Source organism: Tinamus guttatus, unplaced genomic scaffold (assembly GCF_059628265.1).
Source record: "Tinamus guttatus ecotype Peru unplaced genomic scaffold, ASM5962826v1 Tinamus_guttatus_pri_ptg000225l, whole genome shotgun sequence".
In the NCBI taxonomy this organism is placed as follows: Eukaryota; Metazoa; Chordata; class Aves; order Tinamiformes; family Tinamidae; genus Tinamus; species Tinamus guttatus.
This window is the reverse complement of record NW_028288759.1, coordinates 574,178-599,538: the sequence shown is the minus strand read 5'-3', so window position 1 is coordinate 599,538 and position 25,361 is coordinate 574,178. Positions and strand designations below refer to the sequence as shown.

Below are 25,361 nucleotides of genomic sequence, written 5' to 3'. Positions count from 1 at the left end.
TTCTCAATAAGTCAAGTTGCTGCTTCAGAAAGAAAGGGCTTTGTGTTTTCTAGAAAGACAGAAGAAATGATTTTATGCAGATAAATAGTGAGATCAATAATTGTCATGTTTGCTGTCATTTGTGCAAAATTGGTAAGGGTAGACTGTCACATGTAAGCACTAGGCACTTGGAGCAGATTGTAAAGATAATTATAACACAGCTTTCAGAACAAAATTTGTGCAACATTTTTGGTTGCTAAGTAAGAAAGAAAATGAAATTGTAAAGGTGGTGCTGCAGACATGGTGAAAATACACTAGAATATTATTCATTGGTCTTCATATTGGTCATCTGGATATAGCAGCAAGTTAAATATTGCTGCTTCCAAAGTCACCGATAACTAAAATTCTACACCTTGGAGGGGTACATGCAAATAATAGTTTACATCCCATCTCAACTGGGAAAATAATTAATAAATAGCTTGAGAAAAATGTGGCTTATAGTAGACATTTCACGTTGTCAGGCTTGAACAGATGAAAATATTAAGGCATGTGCAACAAAGTATTTTCTCAAATCCACATTGTAGTTGAAAGGATCTTATGAGGTTCTCCAGATATTAAGAGTTATTTTGTGCATTACTTGAAAACTGACCCGCTCCAGTTTTTATTTTCTTTGGTAAAGCTGAAGATACGGATCACATAGATATATTAAGTGACTGGACATTATTATTATTTTATATGCTGATGATATTCGCTCACATCATCTTAATATAACAATATGATTTATTTTTACTTAAAACTTATGACAAAATCCATTAACTGGAAGCTCAGTTATTAAAACTGATGGTAAAATCATTTTCCACGTATGTAAAATTTATTTATTAAAAGAACACCATAGGAATATAGAAATATGGAAACGGATATAATTCAGGTTGAATGTGCTCTCAAATACTCAGTTTCACATTTTACTTTCAGTAGATTGAAACATTTGGTAAATCTAATTTAAGAAATTAGAAGGAGAAATTGCTGAAGAGAAGTTGGTGACTTTTGAGCAAATTCTAAGCACTGCTGAAGGTTTAAACCTTGATCAAAGGGCGGATAAAGTATTTTTAGTGCGAGATAGGTTGCATAATGAGAGAAAGACTGGGTATGTATGTGCCTGCTTTGGGAATGTTGCATTAGAATATTAGGAAACTTCCTATCTTCAGATGCCAGTTCCCTCAATTTCTCAGAACTTGTGAACTGTGTTATCAATTCCTACCTCAAATGCAGCAGTGGAAAGGATCCTTTTTTAGCGTAGACAGGCTTGGCCAAACTGCAGGAGCCTAATAAACACTTCTTACGTGAGACTAAATTTCAAACCACGGTTAATCTACACTGTGTCACTAAAGGCTTTTTTTTTATGAGTTTATTTTTAAAAATGTACAAAAACACTAAAATTTGTTAAACACCATTTAAAAAATATGTTAAATGGATGGTAATCAAACTGCTTACCTAAAGACAGGGAAATGCAAATTTGAGATAGAAATATCTGATAAAACAGGGGGAATTATGTCTTTGAAGGCTTCTTTTTCTTCCGTTTTCCTGTGTCGCACCCTCCTTCCATCCAGGAAAGCTGCCCTCCCTCCCAGGAGGCCGGACCACGTGCAGAAGGAGCCGAGGCCTCGATTCCCGCTCCCTGCGGCCAGCTGTGCTGCGGGGCCCGCGATCCCTGGCACAGAGACCCGGCAGGGAGAGGAGCTGCTCGGTTCCCAGCTACTTCATCTGGCAGAGCTCATCTGTGATGACGTTAGGGAAGGAAACAGTAGAAGGTCACAGCTTCACACATCTGCCCAGGATTTTTAAAATATTTTCTGTTCTCTGCATTAGGCCCGTGTGCAGTTTTCATTTGGCTTCCCTCAGATTCACCTTCCAAAATCTTTGAGAATTAGGAGGGAGCCACCTCTAACATGTTTCAGAGCGGATATGAAGGCAGAGAGGTGAATGCAAGATATGAATGGGGCTGAATTTAATTCTCAGGTATTAGAAATTAGATGAAATTTTCAAGAAATTAGAATACAACTTGATAATAATAATAGAGCCATTTGCATTCCTTTTAGCAGTAACTTGATTAATGCACCTTGGCAATTCTGTTCTGCTATTTGGGACAGGGTAGTTGGTGAACATCCAGGCACATCTGTTGTAGGCACCACACGAGCACAACCTAGCTGTGAAACATAGGCAGAAAGAGCCAAACAAAGAGAGTAGGAGTGGCGAGAGGTGAAGGCTAAAAAATTAATTGAGTTCAACAGAAAAAAGACCCAAAAACCAAAAAACCGCGTACATCTTTGCATGACTAATGCCAGACGAGCACGTTTATCCAGCACTGCAGTGGGATTATTTCCTACAGCGCATTCATGATTGCTTTGTCTACTCTGGTTTTAATGTCAAATTATGGGGATTCCACCATTTCCTTTGAGAGACTCTTTGTAAATCTAATAGTGCTCATCCCTTGGAACCCTTCCCTGATGCTCATTTAATCTTCCTCTCGTGATTTCATCCTATGATTCCAAGTTGCAGCCTTTCATACCCGCTTTTCTGTTTCCTTTAACTTCCCGACACCTTTCGAGGCAGCAGTCTGGGCCATCCCTCGCTGCTGCTTGGCAAGCAGAGGGAGCTCTCCTTTAATCTCTCCTCGCAAATCAGTCCCTCCAGGCAGCTGATTATTTGTGTTGTTTTTCTAAGAATGCCTTCTGGGCTTTATTTATTTATTTATTTATTTATTGCTGCGTTGCCTAATCCTGATTCCTGATTCCATACTCGCACGAATAGAAGGCAACCGCTCTGTCCACAAACGTGATCCTATTCGTACTATTAACATAGCCAGAAGATACACATAGTTTTGGATGCTTTATGTTAACGTAATACTGGTTACATATGAACATTTTTTAAATGTTGATTGTGCATTGCCTCCTTCCTAACATGATGATTTTAAGGAAATTTTCAAGTACAGACCTGGCTTTAGGATAAATCTCTGCAAAATCACATGTATCTTTTGCTGCGAGACAGCCAAGAGAGAGAATTTTTATCTAGTCAAGGTCAATTCTATGTTGTTGTTCTGACGATTCATTCATTTAGTTACACTACAGCAAGGCAACCTGCACAGTGCTTAGTTTCCACTAGGCTTTTACAATGGACAGTGATAATAAGTAATTATTTTAAAGCAAAATAAACTTTCTTCAGTGAGGGTAGCTTCAAGTAGGTTTACACATGCAAATAATTTTAATGTGAATATTTGTGTATCATAAGCTACGGAGGTCAGGGCCTCTGTGAGAAAGGCATCACATACCCATTTCTTTTCCTGAACACATCTAAATTGTGCACCAAGCAAATATTGTTTCGCTTCAAAGGAAAGATTGTCTTTAGAGAAAGGGTTCTACAAAACTTGACAATATTAATTAATCTCAGAAACAAAAATAGAGTCCTGCTCTTCTTGAAGTCAAGGAAAGTTTCACCACTTCTTCTGGTGGATGATTAGGATGCAGCCTTTCATCTACAAAGCTGAAAAGATTCATTAATTAAGACCAACTAGGTCAAAACTCATGAATTGTTTCTTTTTTTTTGTTTGAATTTCAGTGATTCATCAAGCTCATCATGCAAATTTATATGCTTGAAATTTCACTCTCAAACCTGGATCTTGATCCTGGTCCTAAGCAAAGCAGTCTCTCCCCATGAGAGAAGAACAGGGGACTTGGCAAGACCAGGAGGGCCCTGGGAGCCCCATGAGGCTGCCCTGTCCCGCGGGGGATTCCAGCCCCCAGGGAGCCACCGGGAAAGAGTGTGGAAAATTCAGGTATTTCCACTTGTGCATGACAAATTTGAGCCTCAAGTGATGGTTCTTTCTTTAAAAAATACGTGATCCTAGAAACACGGGGTTTGTTTGTCACACAAGCGCCGAGGAAATTTTAGGCGCAGTGCTGTGGATGTTCGAATATTCCTTTTTAGGTGCCTTTATGCAGCCACACAGAAGGAGAAGTCTGGGAGGCAGGGGGGAACATCCCAGTTCTGGTTCTGCAGACAGCAAGGAAAATAATCCCGAGCTACCAGCCGAGTGACTTAGGAAGCCAAGGTGCAGCTCGGAGAGGCACGTTACCGAGAAAGCCGGGTCACCAGGAGCCGTGCGCGGCCCCGCTCGGCTGCCTCACTGATGCCAGGAAACGCTGCTCCTGCAGAACGCTGATGCTTTCGACATCTTTGATCCTTCAGAAAACAATAAACAAACCAACCTCGGAGTCTCAGGTAGGAACCCTGCAGCATATTTGGATTTAATTGCTTTTCATTGTTTGGCTCCCAGTGTGAGGAGCGAGAAAGATCTGGGCAATTTTTCATATCCCTGCATTTGAAACAGTCGGTGCTCAACCAAAGGGAAGCCCCTTGCCCCTATATAGCCCAGTTGCCAGTGGAGAGGCAATCGTATAGCCCTAAATGGCATGCACGGGGCCTCGCTGCTCAAAGACGTGGGCCCTGCTGAAGGGAGGCTAAACAGATGGCTCCAATCTTGCCACGCGCCAGGAGAGCAGCCCGGAGGGGTTAACAGCAGCCATCCATACACGAACCCAGCGGCAGCGCCGTGGCACCAGGCGGCTGTGCGTGCCCCAGCCCTGCTGGCCTGGCCCTGGAGACACCGGTGTCAGCGCAGTGGTGGCTCTAAGAGGTTTCCCACGCAGAACGCAGGGAAAAAATGCAAGAAACCACCAAGGCGACATATCCTGCAGGAACCGTTCCAATGCCGACACCAGCTCAGCACAGCTGGTCATATGATGTAATTTGTTTTTGTTCCATAACATACGAAAAAATGGCATTGTTTAGGAGAGCCGCAGCCTCAGCTTTATCTTGCGAAGAAACTCCTCCATCCTTGACTTTCTTCCGCTGACTTAAGTGGTAAATCAAGGCTGACTTAGGGATGATTATGCTTTTTTTTTTTTTGACTTGTCTGCCAAAGCTGTGTCCCTGCAAGACCTACCCCACCGTCCTGACTTCCAGCATACCACATGCGCTTTAGAAACAACAGGTGGTGTCATATCTGGCTCCTTCTTTCTCGAGAGATATTTTCTGAAACAAAAAGGGGAGAGAAAATAAGAAAAAAAAAACTGAGACAGAAAGAGAAAGAAATGAAGATGCTTCTTGGAAAATGCACTCATGATGAGCTCTGTGGCAGCTCTTCAGATCTGTCTCCCTTATTTGCAGCGCTATAATGAGAATACTTAAGCTTTTCCTGATGGGCTTCTCCAGGTTCAGTGCCGACTGGTATATCCTGGTGCTGGGCATGGCATATCCTGGTGCCACCCGTGCTCTTTTCCCTCATACTAAGGTGATGCTAAGCCATGGTGGAGACACCAAGGCTTTTGAAAGGCACGTGCTCAAGCTCCACTGCTGTGTGTGAGTGCAGGGAGTATCGCTGGAAATAACAAACACAAGTGGGATAAAGGCTGGGCTGGCAGGTGTCCCCTCGGTGGGGTCAGAAAGGGGATTTAGGGTCTCTCTCTCTCTCGCTCCGAAGGTCCAGAAGCAGGAGTAGGAAAGTGATCATCCCTCTGTACTCAGCGTTGCTGAGGACGCACCTCGAATGCTGTGCTCAGTTTTGGGCCCCTCATGACAAGAAGGACATTGAGGAGCGTGTCCAGCAAAGGGCAACGAAGCTGGAGAAGGCGCTGGAGCACAGACGTTATGAGGAGTGGCTGAGAGAGCTGGGGTTATTTAGTCTGGTGAGGAGAAGGCTCAGGGGAGACCTTATCGCTCTCAACAACTACCTGAAAGGAGGCTGTAGTGAGGCCGAGGTCGGTCTCTTATCCGGAATAATTACGGATAAAACAAGAGGAAATGGCCTCATGTTATGTCAGGGGAGGTTCAGGTTGGATCTGAGAAAAAAAATCTACGGGGAAAGAGTGGTCAAGAATTGGAATGGGGAGTGATGGAGTCTCCGTCCCTAGCAGTGTTGAAGAAAGGTGCAGACGAGACACTTGGGGACGTGGTTTGGCAGGCATGGCGGTGACAGGTTCACGGCTGGACTCGACGATCCTGAAGGTCTTTTCCAACCGTAACGACTCTGCTGGGGTGCCGGGCTGCAGAGCGCCCTGCGGCGCCCGCAGTGAGGCGGCGCCGTCCCCGCGCCTCGCGCTGGGGCAGCGACCCCGGAGGCGGCCGCGACGGGCGGGCAGCCCCTCGCGTCCCCTCGGCTCCCTCAGCCCCGCGCGGATGCCCGCGGTCCCCCCGTCCCCCTCAGCCCCGCGCGGCTCCCCCGTCTCCACGTCCCCCTCAGCCCCGCGCGGCTCCCCCGTCTCCCCGCGGTCCCCCCGTACCCCTCAGCCCCGCGCGGCTCCCCCGTCTCCCCGCGGTCGCCCCGTCCCCCTCAGCCCCGCGCGGCTCCCCCGTCGCCCCGCGGTCCCCCCGTCCCCCTCAGCCCCGCGCGGCTCGGGCGGCGGCGCCCCCTGGGGGCGCGGGGCGGAGCGGCGGTCACGTGGATGTGACAGCGGCGCCGGGGCTGGCGAGCGGCGGCAGCGGCGGCGGGAGCGGGAGGCAGCGGCGGGCGCCGCCGCCAGCGCGAGCCGCGCGGCGCCGAGCGCAGCGCAGCGGGGCCGGGGCGCGAGCGGCCGCCGCGGGGCCCGGCGCGGAGCCCATGCGGAGCAGCCATCGCGGGCGGGCGGCGGCGGCCATGGCAGGGCCGCGCTGAAGGAAGCGCGAGGGAGGAGGAGGAGGAGGAGGAGGAGAAGGAGGAGAGGGGAGGGGAGGGGAGGCGAGAGCGCCGCATTCCCTCCCGCCCGCCCTCCGCGCGCCTCCCTCCTTTATGCCCCGCTGAGCCCGCGCCGCCGACTCCGGCATCGGCCTCGCGCTGCCCTCGGCGCCGCCGCGAACAAAGGCGGGCGGCGGGGAGCGGGCGGCCCCGCGGCGCAGCCATGGCGGACCGCAGCCTCGAGGGCATGGCGCTGCCCCTGGAGGTGCGCGCCCGCCTGGCCGAGCTGGAGCTCGAGCTCTCCGAGGGTAAGTGGCGCGGGCGGGGGCGCGGCCGCGCGGCGGTGACAGTTGAACGGGCGGCGGGTCCCCCCCCACCCCCGCCATCCTCCCGCCATCGCTGCGGGTGACAGCGCGGAGCGACCCCCCCCAACCGCCTCCCTCCTCCGCCCTGTGGCGCGGGCGCTGCTGCATTCCCAGTTTCTCGGGAAACCGGGCGGCTCTGGAGCTGCTTTGTGCCCTCGCCGAGTCCCCTCCCGCCCGCGGCCTCCTCGCACAACCGGGGGGGTCGGTTCTGGTTCTGGCCCGCTGGCCCAGGGAGGGCTCTGGCAGCCGGGCTCGCCGCTCCGGGGCCGCGGGCTCTATTACGGGAGATGGAAAAATCCTTCGGGCTGGCGCGCAGGGATCCCCGTCCTGCCAGGAAAAGGCAGTTTTGCAGAAATCCGCCGTATACCTTGGTGCAAAAAAAAAAAAAAAAAAAAAAAAAAAGGCAGCCATTTAGCCATTTGACTGTGTCGAGGGACTTGCCACGAGGTCCACGCGTGGGCATCGATGTGTAAATTGGCTGCGACAAAACGCTCGCTGATAAGGTTATTTCAAAACTGCTGGCCAGGTCTCGCAGAGGAAATTGTTGTTTTTATTGCTTTTTTTTTTTTCTGATTTGAGCGAAGGCTGGCGGTGGTTTCTCGGCGCGGTCCGTCTCGCTGCGGGGCAGGCTCTGCCGCGAGCCTCGTGCCGCTGCTCCCGCCGCGGGCAGCGCGTCCGAGCGCTCCCTCCCGCCTCAGCCCGGCTCCCGCTGCGCGTTCCCACCCGCGCCCGCCCCGCGCGGGGATGGCGGTGCCCGCAGCGGTCGTTGCCCGGCGGGGCCTCTCGCTGAGCGGGCGCGGGAGGCCGGCGTGGGCAGCGGGAGCCGCGAGGTGCAGTCTGTGCCCGCGGAGCGGAGGGAGCGTTTGTACATCTGGGTGCTGGAGCTGGCGGCTCCCTGGAGTACGAACGTGCCGTTAGCTGCTCTCTGCCTCTCCACTGCTCCTAAATGAAAAAATAACCCCCCGATACCAAATAATAACGTTCATCTACCACCGCTTGGCTATTACGCTTGCCGTGACTGGAGCGACCGACCTACGGTGTCCCAGATTAGTTGCTGGGATTGTTGGATGTACCGAGCTGGCTTTCGCCCTGCTTCTCTCTGTCTGTCTGTCGTGCCGTCTTTTTGTAACGGTTTGTAAGGGCTCCCAGCCAGAAAGTAAAAAGCGCTCAAGCCTGTTCCATCAGCGGGGAGGAGCTGATGTTGACATTGTATTTTCCTTTTAACGCTTTCATGGGGAAGACGGGAAGGAGCTACTGGGATTGCGCTGGCTCTCATTGCTATTCCTCCCCTCTCTCCGCCCTCCCAGCACCTTGAAATCCTGAAATAGGAAAAGTTAATTGTGATACTGCCTCACTACGATGTACGTGCGTTCATTGGCGCTTCCCTGTGGTGGTTGGGGAGTGGAGGAAGAGCCGCCCGTGTCTTAGTGCTCTCACTTTGTGCAAAGGATGCCTCTGGTGCGCGTGCACATTATTGTCTGCCCACCAACAAGATAATAACCAAAACGTGTTCGTAAATGCTTGCAAAGCACCAAAATCCAATCAGCCTAGATCTTCAAAGTGCACTCATTCAGTGTGCTAAAGTCGTAACACAGTTTTGTGCTGCAGTTTCTTTTGCTCTAAGCATAATCTGAGACGACGCTGAGGAAGTAGGATGTGGTTTGCAACTGGACATCTGTATCTGCACTGCCCTGACTTCCCTGGAGCTGGAATGAATTTGGTGCAGTGACAACCTCTTCCCTCTGTGCCATCAACATGACGCCCAGAGGACGGGGTGGCTGGTGTTTTGTGACGGTTGCAGCCTGAGTGATGTTTGGGACGGGGAGGTGGGTCAGTGTCCTTGCTTCAGTGCCTTCTCCCAAGCCTCTCCTGATGTGCTCCCAGTTAGCTGTGGTGCTCAGTGGCTGAGAAAATTGTTCGCTGATTAAAGCTCCTAATTTTAGGCACCCCTGTTGCAACTTCTGGCCTGTTCCCAGAACTAGTCACTGCATACAGTAGAATTGGAAGTTTGCAAAGTTTCGTTGTGCTGTAAAAGACTTACTTACTTACTCTGGCCATGTTAACTCTGGATTAAATGGTTTTCAAGGCAACTTCATGCATTTCTAGGTCTGAACCATAGCATGTTGTGCATTAGCTTAACTTTGTAAGCCAGGCTGCTGGCTTCAGTGCAGTATATTCACAGTGATATTCTCTTAAGCATGTGCTTAAATATTTGCAGGACTCAACCTTAGCAAGTATGTAATGCCTTCGATGTGTTACGATGTCTTTACCACCTTCTTGAATCTGGAAATCAGTGAAGTGCAGGGCAGTAGATAAGCAAGCTCTTGCTTAAACGTGTGCTTGTATCTCATGGATAACTCTGTGAGTGAAGTGACTGCTTTAAATTATGCTCCTGAGTGTTTTCCAGAATCAGAGTTGCTAGGAAGGCGCTGAGTGCCTGAAATGTTCAGTTCTTTGTTTGTGACCGCGTTGTCTTCAGTTCTGGTGCCTGTGAGCGCTGTGGGTCCTGCGGCTGCCACGTGCACCTGAGCAACCTCGGCCTGTAGCTTGGAGGACTCTGCTGGCAGCAGAGGCGCGGGGACAGCTGTGACAGAAAGATGCCGCACTGTGGAGGAGCGAGAGGGGCAGGGGCAGGATCTCAGCAGCCCTAGGCTGGTTTTGCACCCTAGGCTGTGAACTAAGGATACCTACGTGCTGCCAATGGATCGTATGATATGTGGGTGCAGGCCATGCAACTCATACTGAAACCTCACATGAAACTGCAGGTGTCCAGACAAATCCTATGGAGCCGCTAGCACAGTGGGTGTTGTGTGGATGTTGCAGTCCTTATCTGTTTAATTTTGGCAATGATACTTTTCTCCCTTGCAGCCAACCCAGATTCCCATGTTGAGCAGTGCGGCGGGTGTTGTCTCAGTCAGAGTGATCCTAACAGAATAGTCCCAGGTAGTGGGTGCTCTGTAGATGATGAAGCCAACTGTGCTAGGGTGCCTTTTTCTGTGAGCCCTTAGGAGGTTCTGCTTGTTAAGAGTTAGTCTTAAAGATATTTTTTTTGGTTTTTGTTCTGCTAGGTTTGTTTCTGTGGCAATTCTAACCCATTGGTTATTTGTGGGCAAGCAGTAGGCCTTTTAAATCCCTTTTATTTTGGTCTTAATGTGCTTTTTTCATCTAAACAGAGCTGTTTACAATGGGTGTACTATGGATGCAAATTCAGATAACCATTTTAGGTTTTGCTAGTTTCATTATTATGATTAAGAAGTTGAAGATGCATCAAAATCAGAAATGTTTACTAGTGACCTCGGAGCATGTGCCCATACCACCCCACGTCAGAGGGTGAATTATGTAGGAGTGTAGCTTGATGTAAGTAGTTTGAGCACAGAACTTTCACATTTATGTATTGATGTGGAATTTTATGTTCAGCTTTGGACATCAATAACACACTTCAGTATGATGTTTTCACTTCATTTTGGGAGGGGAAAATGTTTCTCTATTCCTCAGAACATAGGGAAGCAGCAGCAATTTAAATTCTGTAAGAATATCCACGGTAGGTCGTGGAATTTTCCTTGTCTAGACGAACAGTCTGAGGACATTTGTTTCGCTGTGTATGACTGTGTGTGTCTGATGCTGGCTTGTTACACGTGTGTTTTTCAGCGCTCCGTAGTAGTTTCCACTGGGTGCAGCGGTGCCTGTGTTGCTGCAAACGGTTAGTCCTTCTAGGCTGATGCAATCAACATGTCGCTCTGCAGCAGTTGTTCTTTAGGGCTGCTTAGAATTTTATGAGGCTTTAGTTTTCTAACTATGTATAAAATTGTACTGGGTGGAATTAGATGAATCATCTTGTTTTTTAGTATAGCTTGGGGGTTGTTAACTGAAGAACTGATTTAATAAAAAGAAGAGTTTTCAGATGCGTTCTCTTATTAAAAAAAAATGTAATTCTGCAGGCCCTTCATTCTTAAAAACATTTAAGAATTAAAAAGTCTCCCAAATACTTATTTCTAATTATGCTCAATTTAAGGGTATGCAAGGTTATATTGCCCTTCCAATTACTTCCTGAACCAAAATTAATTGGGAAAAGATGCTCTAAATATCCTCCAGTATTTCACTGAAGTGTCAGATAACATAGCAGGAACACTTAGGAACCACAGACACCGCATGGAAAATGTGAAAAACATCCTGCTCGGAAACCGCTCTCCCTATATTCCATACTCCATTTTCAGTCCTCCCTTATTTATGAGGCACAGCAGTTTTTTTTTGAGTCTGAACTTCCCAAATATATTCACTTGATATTTGTTGTGTTGATTGGGTCACTGTTTGGCCTTTTTTTTTTCTTCTATTACCTCTAAGTTCTGTCTTTTGTTGATGTCTCTTACCCTGCAATACCTCCTTCTGAAAGAGCGAGTGAGCCTTGTCCAGTAGAATAAGACTGCTGCCACCCACATTTTCAGGAGGAAGATATATGTGACAGCCTCTTGTGTAGAGACCAACACCAGCAGATCTCCATGCCCGAGTGTACTTGCTGGATGGGGGCCAGGACGCTGTAGTTAACTCCTATAGTTGTCATTTCTGCATAGCATTTGCCAGGTGACTCTGCACCCACGCAGGGGTTACAAAGTGTGAGAATTTCACTACCTGCCCCACCTCTGTCATTTGGGACACAAAGTCATCCTATCCACTGCTGAGATAGTACTCAGCATAGCCCCCACAAAGCATGTGTGAGCATAGCCCCCCCAAGGCAAAGTGTTAATATGTGCTTTGAATGTAGCTAAAGAAGTGAAGAAATGTAATGCTTGCGATTGCCTCTTTTTTTTTTTTTTTTTTTTTGAGCCTTCAGGGCACATTGGCTCATGTTTGCTGGCAGAGAGAAGACTTCCTTGCTCAAAACACATAAAGCCGAAATTTTCACATAAGTATATGATGTAAGACCCAAGGCTTTAAGGAAATATACCAAATATCATGAAAGTTTGATACAATCTGGAGTGCTGGACGCAGGAACTTTTCTTTCTCTGTAAGATGAAGCTCCAATCATCAGCTGTTTAGTTTCCTGGATGGAGCTCAAGTTGGAGAGGGCAAGTTGATGCATTATTTTAAAAACAGATTGAATTCACATACGAGTTAATAAGAAGTTTGCATTTTAAAGCAATGACATCTGAGCTCTTCTACTATTTGGACCTCCTTGACTTTAGTATTTGGACTTGGGGAATTTACTGGCTGTAATGGCAAGGTTCTGCCGCTCACTGGGGTGATTGTAGTGCCTTGTGAAGGAGACATGCAAATCTCGGGGCTGTTCCAAAACAGCTGCCCTGCAGGCATGCTCTAAATGCACCTTTACTGCAAGCTGGTGTTGAGCAGCATCCGTGCCCAAGGGTTGCACTTAGTAGTTCACTCTGATGATCTACACAACAGGGGTAGTCCAGCAGCTTCTCCCAAGGATGTGTGAAAATTCCCAATGGGCTGTCAGTTTCATAGGCAAAGCAGGTGGTAAGAAATGTATTTATACCAGGAACTCCCGTTATGAGGAGCTGCCCCTTCCAGCGTCATGGAATGTCTATCTCTGATTATGCTGCACAGTGCCAAGAGCAGAAACTTGGCCTCACTTCCTCGCCAAACCAAAAACTCGATGTATAACCGTGGTTGTGAATCAACATGCTGGTTTTCTCCTAGGATATTGACCTATGTTATTCCATGATAAGGAGATTGTTGTCATTTAGATTCAAATAGTCTTCATTGTGGCAACCCAAGTGTTCCTTCATATCAAAGAAATAGAGATTGAGCACATCTTTCTTTTGTATTTTTATCAGGAAAAAATGCTTTCATTCTATACAGAAGGCAGGTATAATAAAGCAATTTTCGATACAGATTTGGATGGGGTTCGGAGAGCAATGGAAAGATCAGTGTTTCTCTAAAGGGACATCACAGATGCCTTTAGGTTTTCATAGCTCAGAATGGATGCGGGTGGTGTGACACAGAATCCGAAATGTACCATATCTCTTCTATACTTAAAAGCTCATTGACTGCATTTTAATTTTTTAAGAGGCTATTTGTATAAAGCGTCAAGCAGGACATATAATTTTTTTTAAATAACTGCTTTAATTCCCCAGCAACTGTCAGACGAGATGACTCACTGCAGTATAAGAATTCAGCACAGCACATAACAGGTTTGACACAAACTCTTAATCCTTGTAAAATTATGCATGTAGATTCCCCTACCTCCCTGGTGGGTGAGATTCATTTTTTGCCCGAGTCCTGATGATCCCATTCTGCCTTTTCTCCTCCCCCGCCTCCTTTTTCTTTTTTCTTTTTCTGTTTTTTTTTTTTTTTTTCCCTCTCGAGACCCTCTTTGCAGGCAGCAGCCCCGGCCGAGCGGCCTGTGCAGCAGTCTCTGCTCTCCTTGTTAACAGCATTTCCTAATTGCTGGGAATGTGGGGCATTTCCAAAAGGTGGTCATTTTCTGCAGAGTCCTCTCCAGATTTTACCCGTGTTAGTAAATATATGCTAAAAAGAAGTGGATCCATTTTTGTTTAACTGTGCTCCATGGAGTCCATCAGGACATTGCTCATCCTCTGTAAATCTATCAGGTTTTTACAGTAATCCTAGGATTTCTAATTGCCAGCTCCAGTATTATTTATCACTTGGTCAAATATCACTTTTAAAACAAACACAGAACTGATTGTGGGCCATCATGGTTCTTCAGTGAAGAACAAAAGACAAAAGTTTTCTCTGAAAGGTACATGATAGCTGGCCTCAATTACCTCTTTTTAAGAATATTATGTTTAAGTAGTTGGATGATTGTAGAAATTGCTACAAAGTGGCCTATGTTGTTAGCTTGAAAAGAAAGGATTTCCCGGGACTTTCAGGGATATTACTTGATTGCCAAGGACAGGATTAGACCATTCTTAGGCCAGCTTTTTGGACATTTTAGATAGGGTTGCTTTTACTTGTAAGGTTGGGCCTACAGCCCGCTGGCAGTTGAGGGAAGCAGGGTCTAGCGTATCGCCTGCTTATTATGGAAATAGCAAAGGATATTGGGACCTCTGTTTGCTCCCATTGCCTCCTGGAGCCAAAAGATCTTTTTGCAAATCTTGACTTAATCTGTCTACATGATTAAAACATCAAAAAACATTTTGTGAGTCTGGTAGGAGCTATTCAGAAAGCAGGAAAATGTTTCTAAACAAACTCCAATGGAAATATGGAAGGGTAAGTAACGGAGCGCGGCGCTTTGCTGTTAGGCTGTGGTTGAAAGTCTGCCTGGCCTACTAAAGGCTCAGAGAGCTTTTTGGTTGGCTTGGAGACACGGCTGAGTTGTCCTCATAGCCGTTTTCCTAGCAAGTGAGCGCCAGTATGTCCATAAGCAGCCTGGCAAAATAAGGAGACCTCAGCAACCACCTTTTCCCAAAGAAAGGGCATCTGCACCTGAGCTCCCCCCCGCTCCGTGGCTCCTCTGAATAAACTTAAACAACATTAGCCGGATGATTCCAGGGTTCACGCCTGTGGCATCTATTACCATTTAATTACCATGAGTCTATGGCATCTATTACCATACCAATGAAAAAATAGACAAAAAAGTGATGATGATTCTAGCATCTCATTCCATTAACAGTTCTGGAATTTTACAGATGCAGTTTCCTTTGGAAATCCATCTACTCTGTAACTATGGCTTGATATGATTACGTACCTTGAAGGTCATAGTAAATAATGATTTTTTTTTTTTTTTGCAAGGGGACCTTGGGTCATATTAAACCCTTTTTTTTTCATTGGTGCAATGACAAGTGAGTGAACAAAATCTAGAATTTCAAATGCTCCTCCCTTTCCTCATTGAAAGAAATGTGATCCAAATAATGACATAATAATTCTGATGGAGGCCTGAGCAAGTATAACATTGGCCTTGTGGTGACGTGGGAACAGTGAAACTTTGGTAAAGAATCTTAAAGCGGAAATAAGATTTCAAATGTTGGACTGCTTTGACAGACGGCTGAGGATGAAACCACAGTTTTCTGGTGAAACAGTAAAATGCAGAAATAGCCCTATTCTTTAGGGCCATTACCATTCCAAAAATGTTCCTTTTCTTGTTGGTGTCAATGGCAAAACCTTCCGTTGAGTTCTCCGGGAGAGACCAGTTTTGCTCCTCGTATTTGTTTGGTCTCAACACATCACTGTGAAGAAGGTGTTAAGTTTTTCTAAGTGTTGTGAAATGAGGGGTTAACATTTTTCAGGAAAAATAACATTATTGGGCTGTTGGGGTGATTTTTACTGGTAAGAGAGAAAATAACATATTGGCAATATTCTTAATTGGCTTTACTTTTAATCAGCTCAGTGATAGAGAATGGTGGCTTATTGTGAAGATCACAGCAGTGGAGCCAGCAGAAATTAAATTTCTTGACTTCTTTTCTTGATATGAAAAAAATGCCGTGCAGTTTATGAATTTTATACTGCTCCCACATAGGACACATTGTAGTCACAGGTGGGTCTGTTTTATCTGTGTCTCCTGCCAGCTCTGACTCTGTAGATATGAGTATCTACCACACTGTATCTCTTGCAGAATTTGGAGAATTTCCCAGAGAATTTCAGGTTTAATTTGCTCTCATTAGTTTACCAGTGGTCACTAAGTATTTACTTGCAGCAGCTATTTTCTTTTAAATCAATATTGAGCACCTTAAGGACCTACATACAGGACGGTTTGAGAGGATATCGAATACAGTTGCTCTGATAATACTGGTTTCAGTTCTGATTTCTCTCATATTTACTTGTAGCTTAAGTGACTCTGGGTAAGCATGAAGTGGCAGATCAATAAGAAATAGTTTTAAAAGCAGCCGAAGTGTTTATTCTATGTAGCCAGACCTCTGGCTTTTACAGGCAGGTATTGCCCTTAATAATTCAGATGAGGAACGAGAAGAAAGCACTCACTTCTGGAAATTAATGCATCCTATTGCCTAGTACTTCAGGGATGTGAAGTTAGTGCTCATCAATGAAATGAGCTGGAACAGGGGTACTTTTTGCTGCATTAGCTGTATATTTAATTTTGACTTTTATACAGTGCAAATGCATTCCTTTTTTTCTTTTTTTCTTTTTTCAATTAACTGCATAGATCTGTGGGTATTGTTTATTTCTTTCCTCTTCAGTGTTTCTTGTAAGTGATTTTAGTGTGCTTCAGGTTGATGCTTTCTCAGTTTCCTACCTTACAGCTGGTGAATGTTCCCTACTTGATTTCAATGGAGAACTGTTCTCATTGCAAGATTTCTGTCCAGATGGCTTTTCTGTGCTCCCATGTCTCTGCTTTTCTTCACCAGCCAGTCTGGTACCTTGGGCTGGAACAGTCAGTTCATTCTGGGTACCACAGAGCTGGTTCCTGTGGCCTCCTGAGACAGGCGCCTCCGGAGCGCAGTGGCCGGGAGCCCCACAGAAACCCGTGGGGAGGCACCTCGTGCTCCCCGTGTCAGTGTGAAGGCCTCTCGGTGTGCGCTGCTCTGTGCCAGTCGCGGGTGGTGATCTGCACGTAGGGTTTTGGCTGACCCGCAGAATGCTTTGCTATGTATTTTGATAGGGAAAAACCATCTGCAGCGTTTTGGCAGACCTTAATCGTACAAAATGTCAGGTGATGTGTGCTTTGCCCTGCATGTGCTGCCACTGCTCATTATTGCAATGGGTTAATTCAGGCAAATAATGACTGGAATTTCAGATTTAACATCCCGACCACCCCACCATTCTGCTTCTAGATATGCTAGAAATAACTTCAGGCTCCATATGCCAGCTTGTTCCTGTAAGTTTTTTTAGGAATGAAGCTGAATACCTTAAGACTACATTAAGACTACCAAGCAGAAGCCAACTCTTCTTTAGACAAGTGTCCCTTAATGTTAATTTATGCTGATTCTTTTACAAGGATTTTTGAATCCCAAAGTACCTCTTTCTGACAAACCATTACTTTTGGGTTCAGGTTGTTGATGCTGTTCCTTCAGCGACAGAATTATGCTTTAAGTATAACTCAGTTTTACTGTTTGGGTTCTCCTTGGTTCTCCTTTTCCCACTAGGATCTCTACTGCACATGTGCGATTGTCTCAGGATACATTTTAACTATTTTTCTTTTTTGTTCTTTATCTCTGATATGGGAAAGCATCTGAGGAATGAAAAAGATGGTTGTCATTTTTAATGTGAAGAGCTTGGTGAGCTGAACTTTAGGCTTCTCTTTTACCCCTGTCATGAATCTGCTGTAACTCTGAGGCTCAAAAAATTTTCTCCTTGGGCTTTTCCCTAGGTATAAGGTAGCTCTGCTGATGGGGGCCTTGTGAAACATAATGGTATGAAAGTGATAGCTGGTAGGTGCTGTGGGTTGTTATTTTATAAAAAAGCATGTGCATTGTTATAAAAAATGCTCACTGTCTGTTTGGGAACCTTTTGTTAAAGCGAAGCTACAGAATAAAGGATCTAAGTGACCTTCTCCTGAAACACAGGAGCATCTGCTTTTCTCCAGATTCCTTTTTGAGATCTTGTGTGACTGTTGTCACGGATGGCGCTGCCCTCTCTCACACCGGTTCTGGATCCCTCTCTTGCACCTGCTGAGGAAGGTGAGGGCAGTCTCGCTTCCCGGGTTTGGCCCATTGGCGACTGCAAGTGGGAGTTGCAACACAAACACAACAGGAATTACAATAACAGCTGGGAATTGAAATCTCCCCAAAATAGAACATTGCTCTCAATGTAGAGGCTGAAGTTTATTTTCCAGGGACTTAAATAAGGGAAATGCATAAGAGTCTTGCCTAAAGCTGTTCCTGTATTTATGTTTTTCACTCAGGATGAAGCTCAGTTCACCCCTTTTTCCCCTTCCCCGTAAGTGGGTCCCATTCATGGCTGAGAAACCAGTCTGTATCTAAAGGACTTTTTACCAATTTGCTAGGAGCAACTAGTGATGAGGAAAGCTCTGGATGCCCTCTGAAAGGCAGCATGTGTTTGGTGTTACTCCTCCTGTGTGAGAGACAGTTGGTGAGATTTCTATGGCTTTCATTTCTTTTTACTTCTCCTTATGCCTCCTGCTCTTTTCTCATTCTTTCCTTGCATTTTCTGGTCTTGGGGGCTCCTCTCTGAAGGAGTCTCGCTCCAGGGCTTAGTTTGCTGTAAGCTGCTCATCCCTGCTCATGGTATTTCAGTTCCTTGAGCAGAATTCCCCTTTCCACCAGTCCTCTTAAACCATGTTCATGCACATGAGTCTAAATAATTCAAATTGTCCTCCTTTGCCTTAGCTGTTTCCTTTGTTTTTCCACGTGAAAGAATGAGACATGTTGGACCAGCATGCTGAAAACCGGAATCTTTTATTCTTAAGCTGATTTAAAACAAATTCTTGTCTTTGAGTAACAATTTTATTAACAATGTGAAACTCCAAGACTATATAAACTCTAGCTGAGGTGTCTGTGTTCTGTATAGGCGTTCTGCTAATCACACTTGCCTTTTTGTTATTGCTGTTTAGTTCTGCTTTATCATGTCTGCTTAGAAGCAACTTAGGATATTTTCCATCCAGTGAGAGGCATTTCTGGAGAAAGGTGCATCTTAAATTTCTTGGTATCCAATCTGACGTTATGTTACACCATTTCTTTTCTATATAAAAGTGCATTTCTGTCAATAATACTCCCATTCAGTCTTTCATTTTGTTATTGATCTGAAACCCACACTAAACAAAAATACAGCTTATGTAGCCTAAAATTATACAGGAACGAAAAATTGTAAAGAAATGTACAGGAACTTGTAAGGCATGGCAATGCTTTCTGTTTGGTGAAAGCTGTCTAAGTTGTTCAGGCATAAAGCACGTATTAGGAGCTGTATCTTCAAATCATCGTTGCATATTTATGTGTACACCTGTTCTGTAAGTGGTGGGATGTGTTGCCTGTCCCATGGCACAGTTAGCAGGGTGGAGGAAAACAAGATCATTGCTCAGTTTAAGGCTTCTCGATGCCGAGTGGAGCCTTGTCTGCCTCGTAGCCCAGGGCACGGGAAGGCTTCAGCGTGCGCCGAGCGGGGCTGCTCTCGCCTGGCTCTCGCTGCTTCAGCTGCAGCTCTGCGTTCTACATAAAGATTCTTATTTCTACCCTGCCTGTTTCCTAAGAATGTCACTTAACATAAAATGCAGTGTGCGTGTGGCTCCAGCACAGCTCCGAAACTGCGGTGTGTCTGCTTTCCGCTTTTTATTTGACAAGAAGAGAGGGCAGCTCCTTGGCTTTTATAAGCTCCCCTGCTCTGTTGTGTGCAGAGACTCACACATACTTGAGTCCTGACCACACTTGGGTGGTATTTGAGCACCCACGAAGGGGGAATCCGTGGGAGCCGGGCCTGCAGCAGCAGCACTGGGTGCTCGAGGAGGTGGATGAAGCTGCTGTTGTGAGACTGTTGTCCCCATGCCTGGCTGCTCTTTGCTGGTGGATCATCATTTTATCATTGGAATTTAAAGTAAAAGACAAAATAGAAGAAGCAAGAACTTACTTTTTTGCATTTTTTTCCTTGTAGCTTTTAAAATTTGCATCAGTTCAGCAATTTGGAATATCAAACAGCATAATCATAACTGCATCCTACTGAGGATATGGACAGGACCAGCATAGGCAGAGGGAAGAGATGGATGCAGCAGGAAGGGACACGTGTAGAAACATCTTAAGCATCCTTGCTACTGAATAAAGTGCTCTCTGTAACTACAACCCAAGATTTCTGCCCTTTCACTAACACATGATTTGCTCTTCTAGCCCGGCGCGTTACTCCTGGGTTTCACACTGTGTCTGGGAATGACAGGTGCTAAATGTCCTCTGTGATATATTCAGTGCCTGCTATCAGTGGATCCTCAGCTGAGATCTGCTGTGGCACCGAATTATTAAATTTGGATTGTAATTATATCACAGACATAAACATGCTAATGAACAAAAATGTACAAGAGAAACACAATGCATTAAATAAATAGATGTTTGAATTTTGAAAGTGTTTTACTTCAAATAATATACTGATTTTTGTATGTGCAACCTGATGATGATGGGAAATTTGCATCTTGTTTAAATGATGTAGAGTTCAAGTGTGTGTAACTGCTTGTGATGATTTTAACACTGTCATTATGATCCTCATTTGAGTGTATGACTGTCAAGTGATTCCTAACTTTTAGTAGTGTGATAGAAGTATACGTCTATTTATATCTTTGGAAAGGATTTGGTTCTGTCTGGAGCAGGAAAACAGAGTTGAGGGATTTTGAAAATCAGTTGTTCTGGTAGTTATCAAACAAATTTTAAATATGAAAGTATCTTGAATAATGATGGGATTTTTATTATTTTTATTGAAACTTGAGATGTGCATGCACCTATAATCATGCACTTCTTAGTTATCCCATAGTTTTTCAGAATTTCTTATCAGGAAAGCAATAGCGGATGCTCCTGACTAGGCTGGGCAGCAGTCACCAGGTGCTTTGGCACCAGGAACCACACACCAAAGTCTTAGGAAAGCTGCTCTAAAACTTTAGTCCTCAGCCGAATGTTTAGCCTCAAACTGTCAGTTCTTCCACAGCCATCAGGCTCTCTATCATTTTCTCTACAGAGTGAAATCCAGAGAGAACTGCATTATATTTTTGGATTATATTTTTGGGCATGAGCCCAAAATACGATGCAAGAACTTCACTGTCCACATGATCCGCCTGCTCAGTGAGCAGCTGGACATGGCTTTTGCGCAGGGAAGTTATGTGGAGCATGGCCCCAGTTCAGCAAAGCATTTTAAGCATGTGCTTCAGTCTCCTGCATAGTGCCAGCCCGGCCTAAACCAAGCCACCACAGCTGGAGCGAGCGTCTCTCGTGCTGGGAAAGAGTGAATCCTTCATTCTCGCTGCTTCCTTAAAAAAGGGAGTCACTCTTAACCAAGGCATCACCCTTCTTTCTTTCAGGCTGGTGTCTGAATAGGTTAAGGATCTTGAAAGTTTTTATTTATTTTTTAAGGACGCTTCACTCTATAGCATTGCCCAGTCATTAGATGAAGAACAAAGAGCTGCCTGGAAGTGCTTCTCACTTTGCATGTTTTCCCATGTCTTTACTGAAGATCAAACTCTGCTTTTGTGTGCAGCAGTTTCCAGGAGGGAGCAGAACACTCGTGGCAAACCCCAAGTATTTAAGGAGCCTGATTGCAAGTGGCAGAGAGAAGGAAAATATCCAAGCCCTGAAATCAGGAGTGGAAATTCTGTACTCTGGGTTAAAATGGTAATCCTAGGTTTCGGGTGAGCAGGAAGGGAATGTGTAAAAATCTTGCAATATTTGAGAATCCTCTTTAAAAATTAGGCCAGCCTGGTGTCAAAGAGAAAATGTACTTTTGTTTCCATAGGATAGTGAGCACTGACATAATGATATAATAAATTATAAGGGGAAGGAAACATTTGTGCTGCTTGTGGTGAGTTGTCAGGAGTCATAACTGAGTCCGCAACTTAGGCACAAAAAAATTAGCTTTAACTGGGTAGTTTCCTAATGACAGTATTTCAACCATTATGGGAGAAAAAGGAAGTTGGGGGACAGGTAAGAAGTTTATTATTATCATTATTTTTCCCTGGATTTTTAAAATGGCAAAGAGGAGGCAGGAGAAGGTAACTGGCAGGTATCTCTTCATCTTGTGTGACACTGTAGGGCAAAGGCAGGCACTGTGTCAGCTTTAGGATTTAATCCATTGCTGCAATTAACATATGGAAAAAAAAGCTATCCAGGATAGGTGTGACTTGTTTTCCGTTTTGATGTTCATCGTCCTTTTACCACCCATCTTCTTGCTTGCTTCAGTGTGCTTGTGGTCTACCTGCCTTGGTTGAAGCATCACTCTTTTCCTACCAAGTTGCTTTTCCTTCGTTAGTCTGGATGAAAATTCAGCAGCAGCGCTCTCGCTCTGGTAAGAGTTTACTGCATTTGCTGTATTTGCGCATGCTGCATTTCGGTCCTCTGCTGCTGTGCTCCTGAGCAGCAAGGGCAGCCCTGGGCTGCGGTGGAAGGAGCGCTGCAGACCCGAGGTCCAGGGCCGCGTTTGTGGCCGCTCGCGCGCCGCGAGGAGGGCCGGGGTTACCTCGGGGTCTCTTCCTGCCACCGTGGTGGAAGGACTAGGGTACGGACATAAAAACCATCACTGGATAAGGCCTACCTTGTCCATATAAAGCTAGTACTTTGGTTAAATGTGATATATTTGAGAAATTAAAAATTAACCCGAGGCAACAATTTGCTTTTATTGCTATTTAAGGAAATTGCTTTTTAAATTCTCAAAACGGGGCAGTGCACAGCTGCACTGCTTGGTGCGGTGTGTGTGGGCACGTCGAGGTGCTGAGGAAGCAATAGGCACGCGGGGAAGAGGCAGCCCCACGCGCCGGCTCCTCGCAGGGACAAACCTTCCCACTTAAGGGAATGTTATCCGAAGCAGCAGCTCCCGGGGACACAGGCACCCACATTCTGAGTCACAGCTTCTCCCTCGGCTCTGTGGATCAGATGCAAAAGCCCCTTCCCCACCGTGCTTGCAATTCCTCAAATAACTGCCGAGGTCAAGAGGGGCAAGGGACAGATCCCTGTCACCGTGAGGCCCTTTGGACCAGAGCAGCCTCTGTCGCCTCACTGACATCCAGTCTCAACTGTCTGGCACAAGCAGATAATTTTAATCCTACTTTATTTATTTCTTCTCTGGAGTGTTTTGGCTTTTATACTGACTCAGCGGCCTCCTGATGAGTCACCAGGGCTCTTGCTGTGAAATGGCCTTCAGCAGGATGTCGGTTCCCAGCGCTCGGTGCTGGGTTTGTTTCTGCCCGGGCACACGCACCCGGTTACGCGGTGCCGGGGCTGGATTCACAGCAAGCTCCCCTGGCTCTGGACAGTTAGCTAAAGTAGCACTCAAATCTCAAAATACATCGATACATGAAATAAAACTATATTATACGGATCTCAGGGCTTATTTTAACACCGAGATCTGGACGGTGCCTTCCAGCTGCAGTATCTGCTCGTCTCTGCAGGGGCACTTGCTACAAAATGTCCTGGCGCCCACTGAACCCAGTTTAGAACTGGAGCACATTGAGATCCATGAGGCTGAATCAGGGACGGCCGCAGTGGGGGCTTCACAGGGCCTCGGGAAGGCAGGAGGGAGCGGGAGGCCAGGGTGCTCTGCCGTGCGGAGCGGACGGGGCCGGACCGGCTGAGCTCCGGGGCCAGCTCTACTGACAGGTCTCGGTGTGAACGTGTCCTCAAAGCTGTGCCTCCAGCATCATGTAAACAGCTGCTTCAGCATAAAAATGGCAGCATATGTATTCACCAGGCACGAGCAGTGATTTGTAGTGTGGTATTTCAGGCATTCGTAGGTTGGTAGTTGTTCCGTTTGAGTTTTTCCTTGAAGTCAGGTGAAATCCTACGTCTGCTAGTCTCAGTGCTGCAACGTTCTCCCATCTCAGGCCTGAGACCCTGCGGGTGAACAGGAGTTTGTCACGCGTCTGTCCTTGCCTGAGCTGGGGAAAAACTGTTGTGTTTTCCAGCGTGATGTTCTCTGGTGGTGATTCATCTGCGTGGCTTAGAAAAGGCTCTTATGTTTAGAAAACTAATACTGCATGTGGTTTCTTAAAAAAAGTGTTAGTTTTGGACATGAAGTTACCTATTATTGTCAAAACTGAGGTTAATATAACTTGGTATATTGAAGTTGGACTGCATTATGCTCTGAGAAGTGGAATTGCTTCTGTGGGAGCTTTCTGCAACCATTTAAGCCAAGAGCAAGCACTTCTTGGTAGTCTATATTTCTTTCTCTGTAGTCTATTTTAAAGGACAGTGGGGCATTTTATTGTGGACTTAGCCTGTGAAAAGCTGCCTGAACTGATAATTGCAATATGACATTCACATATACAAGATTCATGTCAGAATAATGTGAAATTGTACAACTGCGGATTATATTATTTGCTTATAGAAGTGTGTAGGTGCATAAATACAATTGCATGGGACAAATTGGTTTTATTATAGGCTTAAGTCATGTTAAAGCCAAATTGATCCGAAACCTGCAGTTACAAATGGGCCTGGGTTTAGGGCTTGCGTGGTTAAGGACTCACAGATCCTCAGACGGAGGAGAGACCATCCACAAGGACACCTGAAAAAGCAAAGACTGACACTGTGCTGAGTTCTTCATTTTCAAATATTTTCACATGTGGAATAATTTTGTGGGTGTTTTTTAATGATCTAAACAGTATTTAATTATAATACTGTAATAGTGTACACTGCAAGAGAAGTCCTAAAGAAGGAACAAATGTGAAGGTCCTTTAAATTCTTTCTTCTAGTGCTACCACTTTTAAAGCTGCGTAAATAGTATTCTGAATGTAGTTGTAACTTTTAAAAAATGTTCTTTTAATAGACAGGAACTGCAGTCTTGGAAACACATGGTTCATCTTATTCCCTCTTGCCTTTTTCATTTTTATTTTAATCTGCGACTGAGAAAGAAGGAAAAAGAGTAATAATCTCCAGTGGACAAGAGGAAAAATCCAAAGTTGGAACATTTTAGTGATGAAGCAACAAGCGTCTGCTCTTGAGCTCGCTGCTCCTGCAGGGATCCCGCACGGCAGCGGTTGCTCCCGGTGTCCGCCCTGCCCCTTGGCTTGTGGGGAAGCGGAGGCAGCCAGAGAGGTTCTGGTACCTATGGCAGGAGGTCAGTGCTGTAAATACCCTAATTGATTAGTCATGATTGAAGTGCAGGACCTGCAGATTGAAGTGCAGCACTGCGGGAGCTGGTGGCACATACTGACCTCCACCACCTCTGCGGTGAGACGCAGCAATATTGAGGGACAGCTGGATCCCAGCAAGAATGAGAGCAAGTGGCTGCAAAAAGAGACCCCAAAAGAGGCAGCTGAATGGAGAATGTCTAGCTCAGTGTCCGAAGTTACTTATTTGACACGCCACTCTGCACTACAGGCATTTTATAGCTCATCTGTGGTTTAAAGGTGATTTTGGTGGTTATTTTTAATGATATTAGGAAAAAAATCAATTTTCAGAGTCAGTTGCGGTTGTTTAACACAAGCTTTTCATGCTTCAGAAACATTTAGCATCCTCGTAGCTTTTCTGTGTTCTGCTATTTAAAAAAGAAAACCAAGCGACCACCTGTCCTACCTCGGTTTGGTTAGGACCAAGCTGAAGAAGGCAACGAACTGCTACTCTTTTAGTTGGAATCTCAGCCCAGCTGCATATTCTTTTTGTCAGATGTTCAGGTGAAAAAACAGCATCTAGAAATCAGGCAGCACTTTTCCCAAACAGCATTTGTTTTCTGTTCCAGAGCTCAGGTTTGCCCGAGATTCGTAAATGTAATAAATATTTGAGCAAATCATTCTTTAGACCGATTTC

The 25,361-nt window shown here is 45.7% G+C and overlaps 1 protein-coding gene across 2 annotated transcripts in view; it reads left to right on the top strand.

Annotated features, from left to right (window-relative positions):
- The first annotated feature begins 6,821 nt into the window (after positions 1-6,821).
- DIP2C (DIP2 acetate--CoA ligase C (putative)) overlaps positions 6,822-25,361 on the top strand; it is a 289,728-nt gene continuing 271,188 nt past the window's right edge. Inside the window, exon 1 of one of the 2 annotated variants that reach the window (XM_088525179.1) lies at positions 6,822-6,993. In XM_088525179.1, the coding sequence (XP_088381305.1) occupies positions 6,909-6,993 (85 nt within the window). In that variant the 5' untranslated portion in view covers positions 6,822-6,908. The remainder of the gene's footprint in view (positions 6,994-25,361) is intronic. The other variant, XM_088525180.1, reaches the window with a different exon arrangement.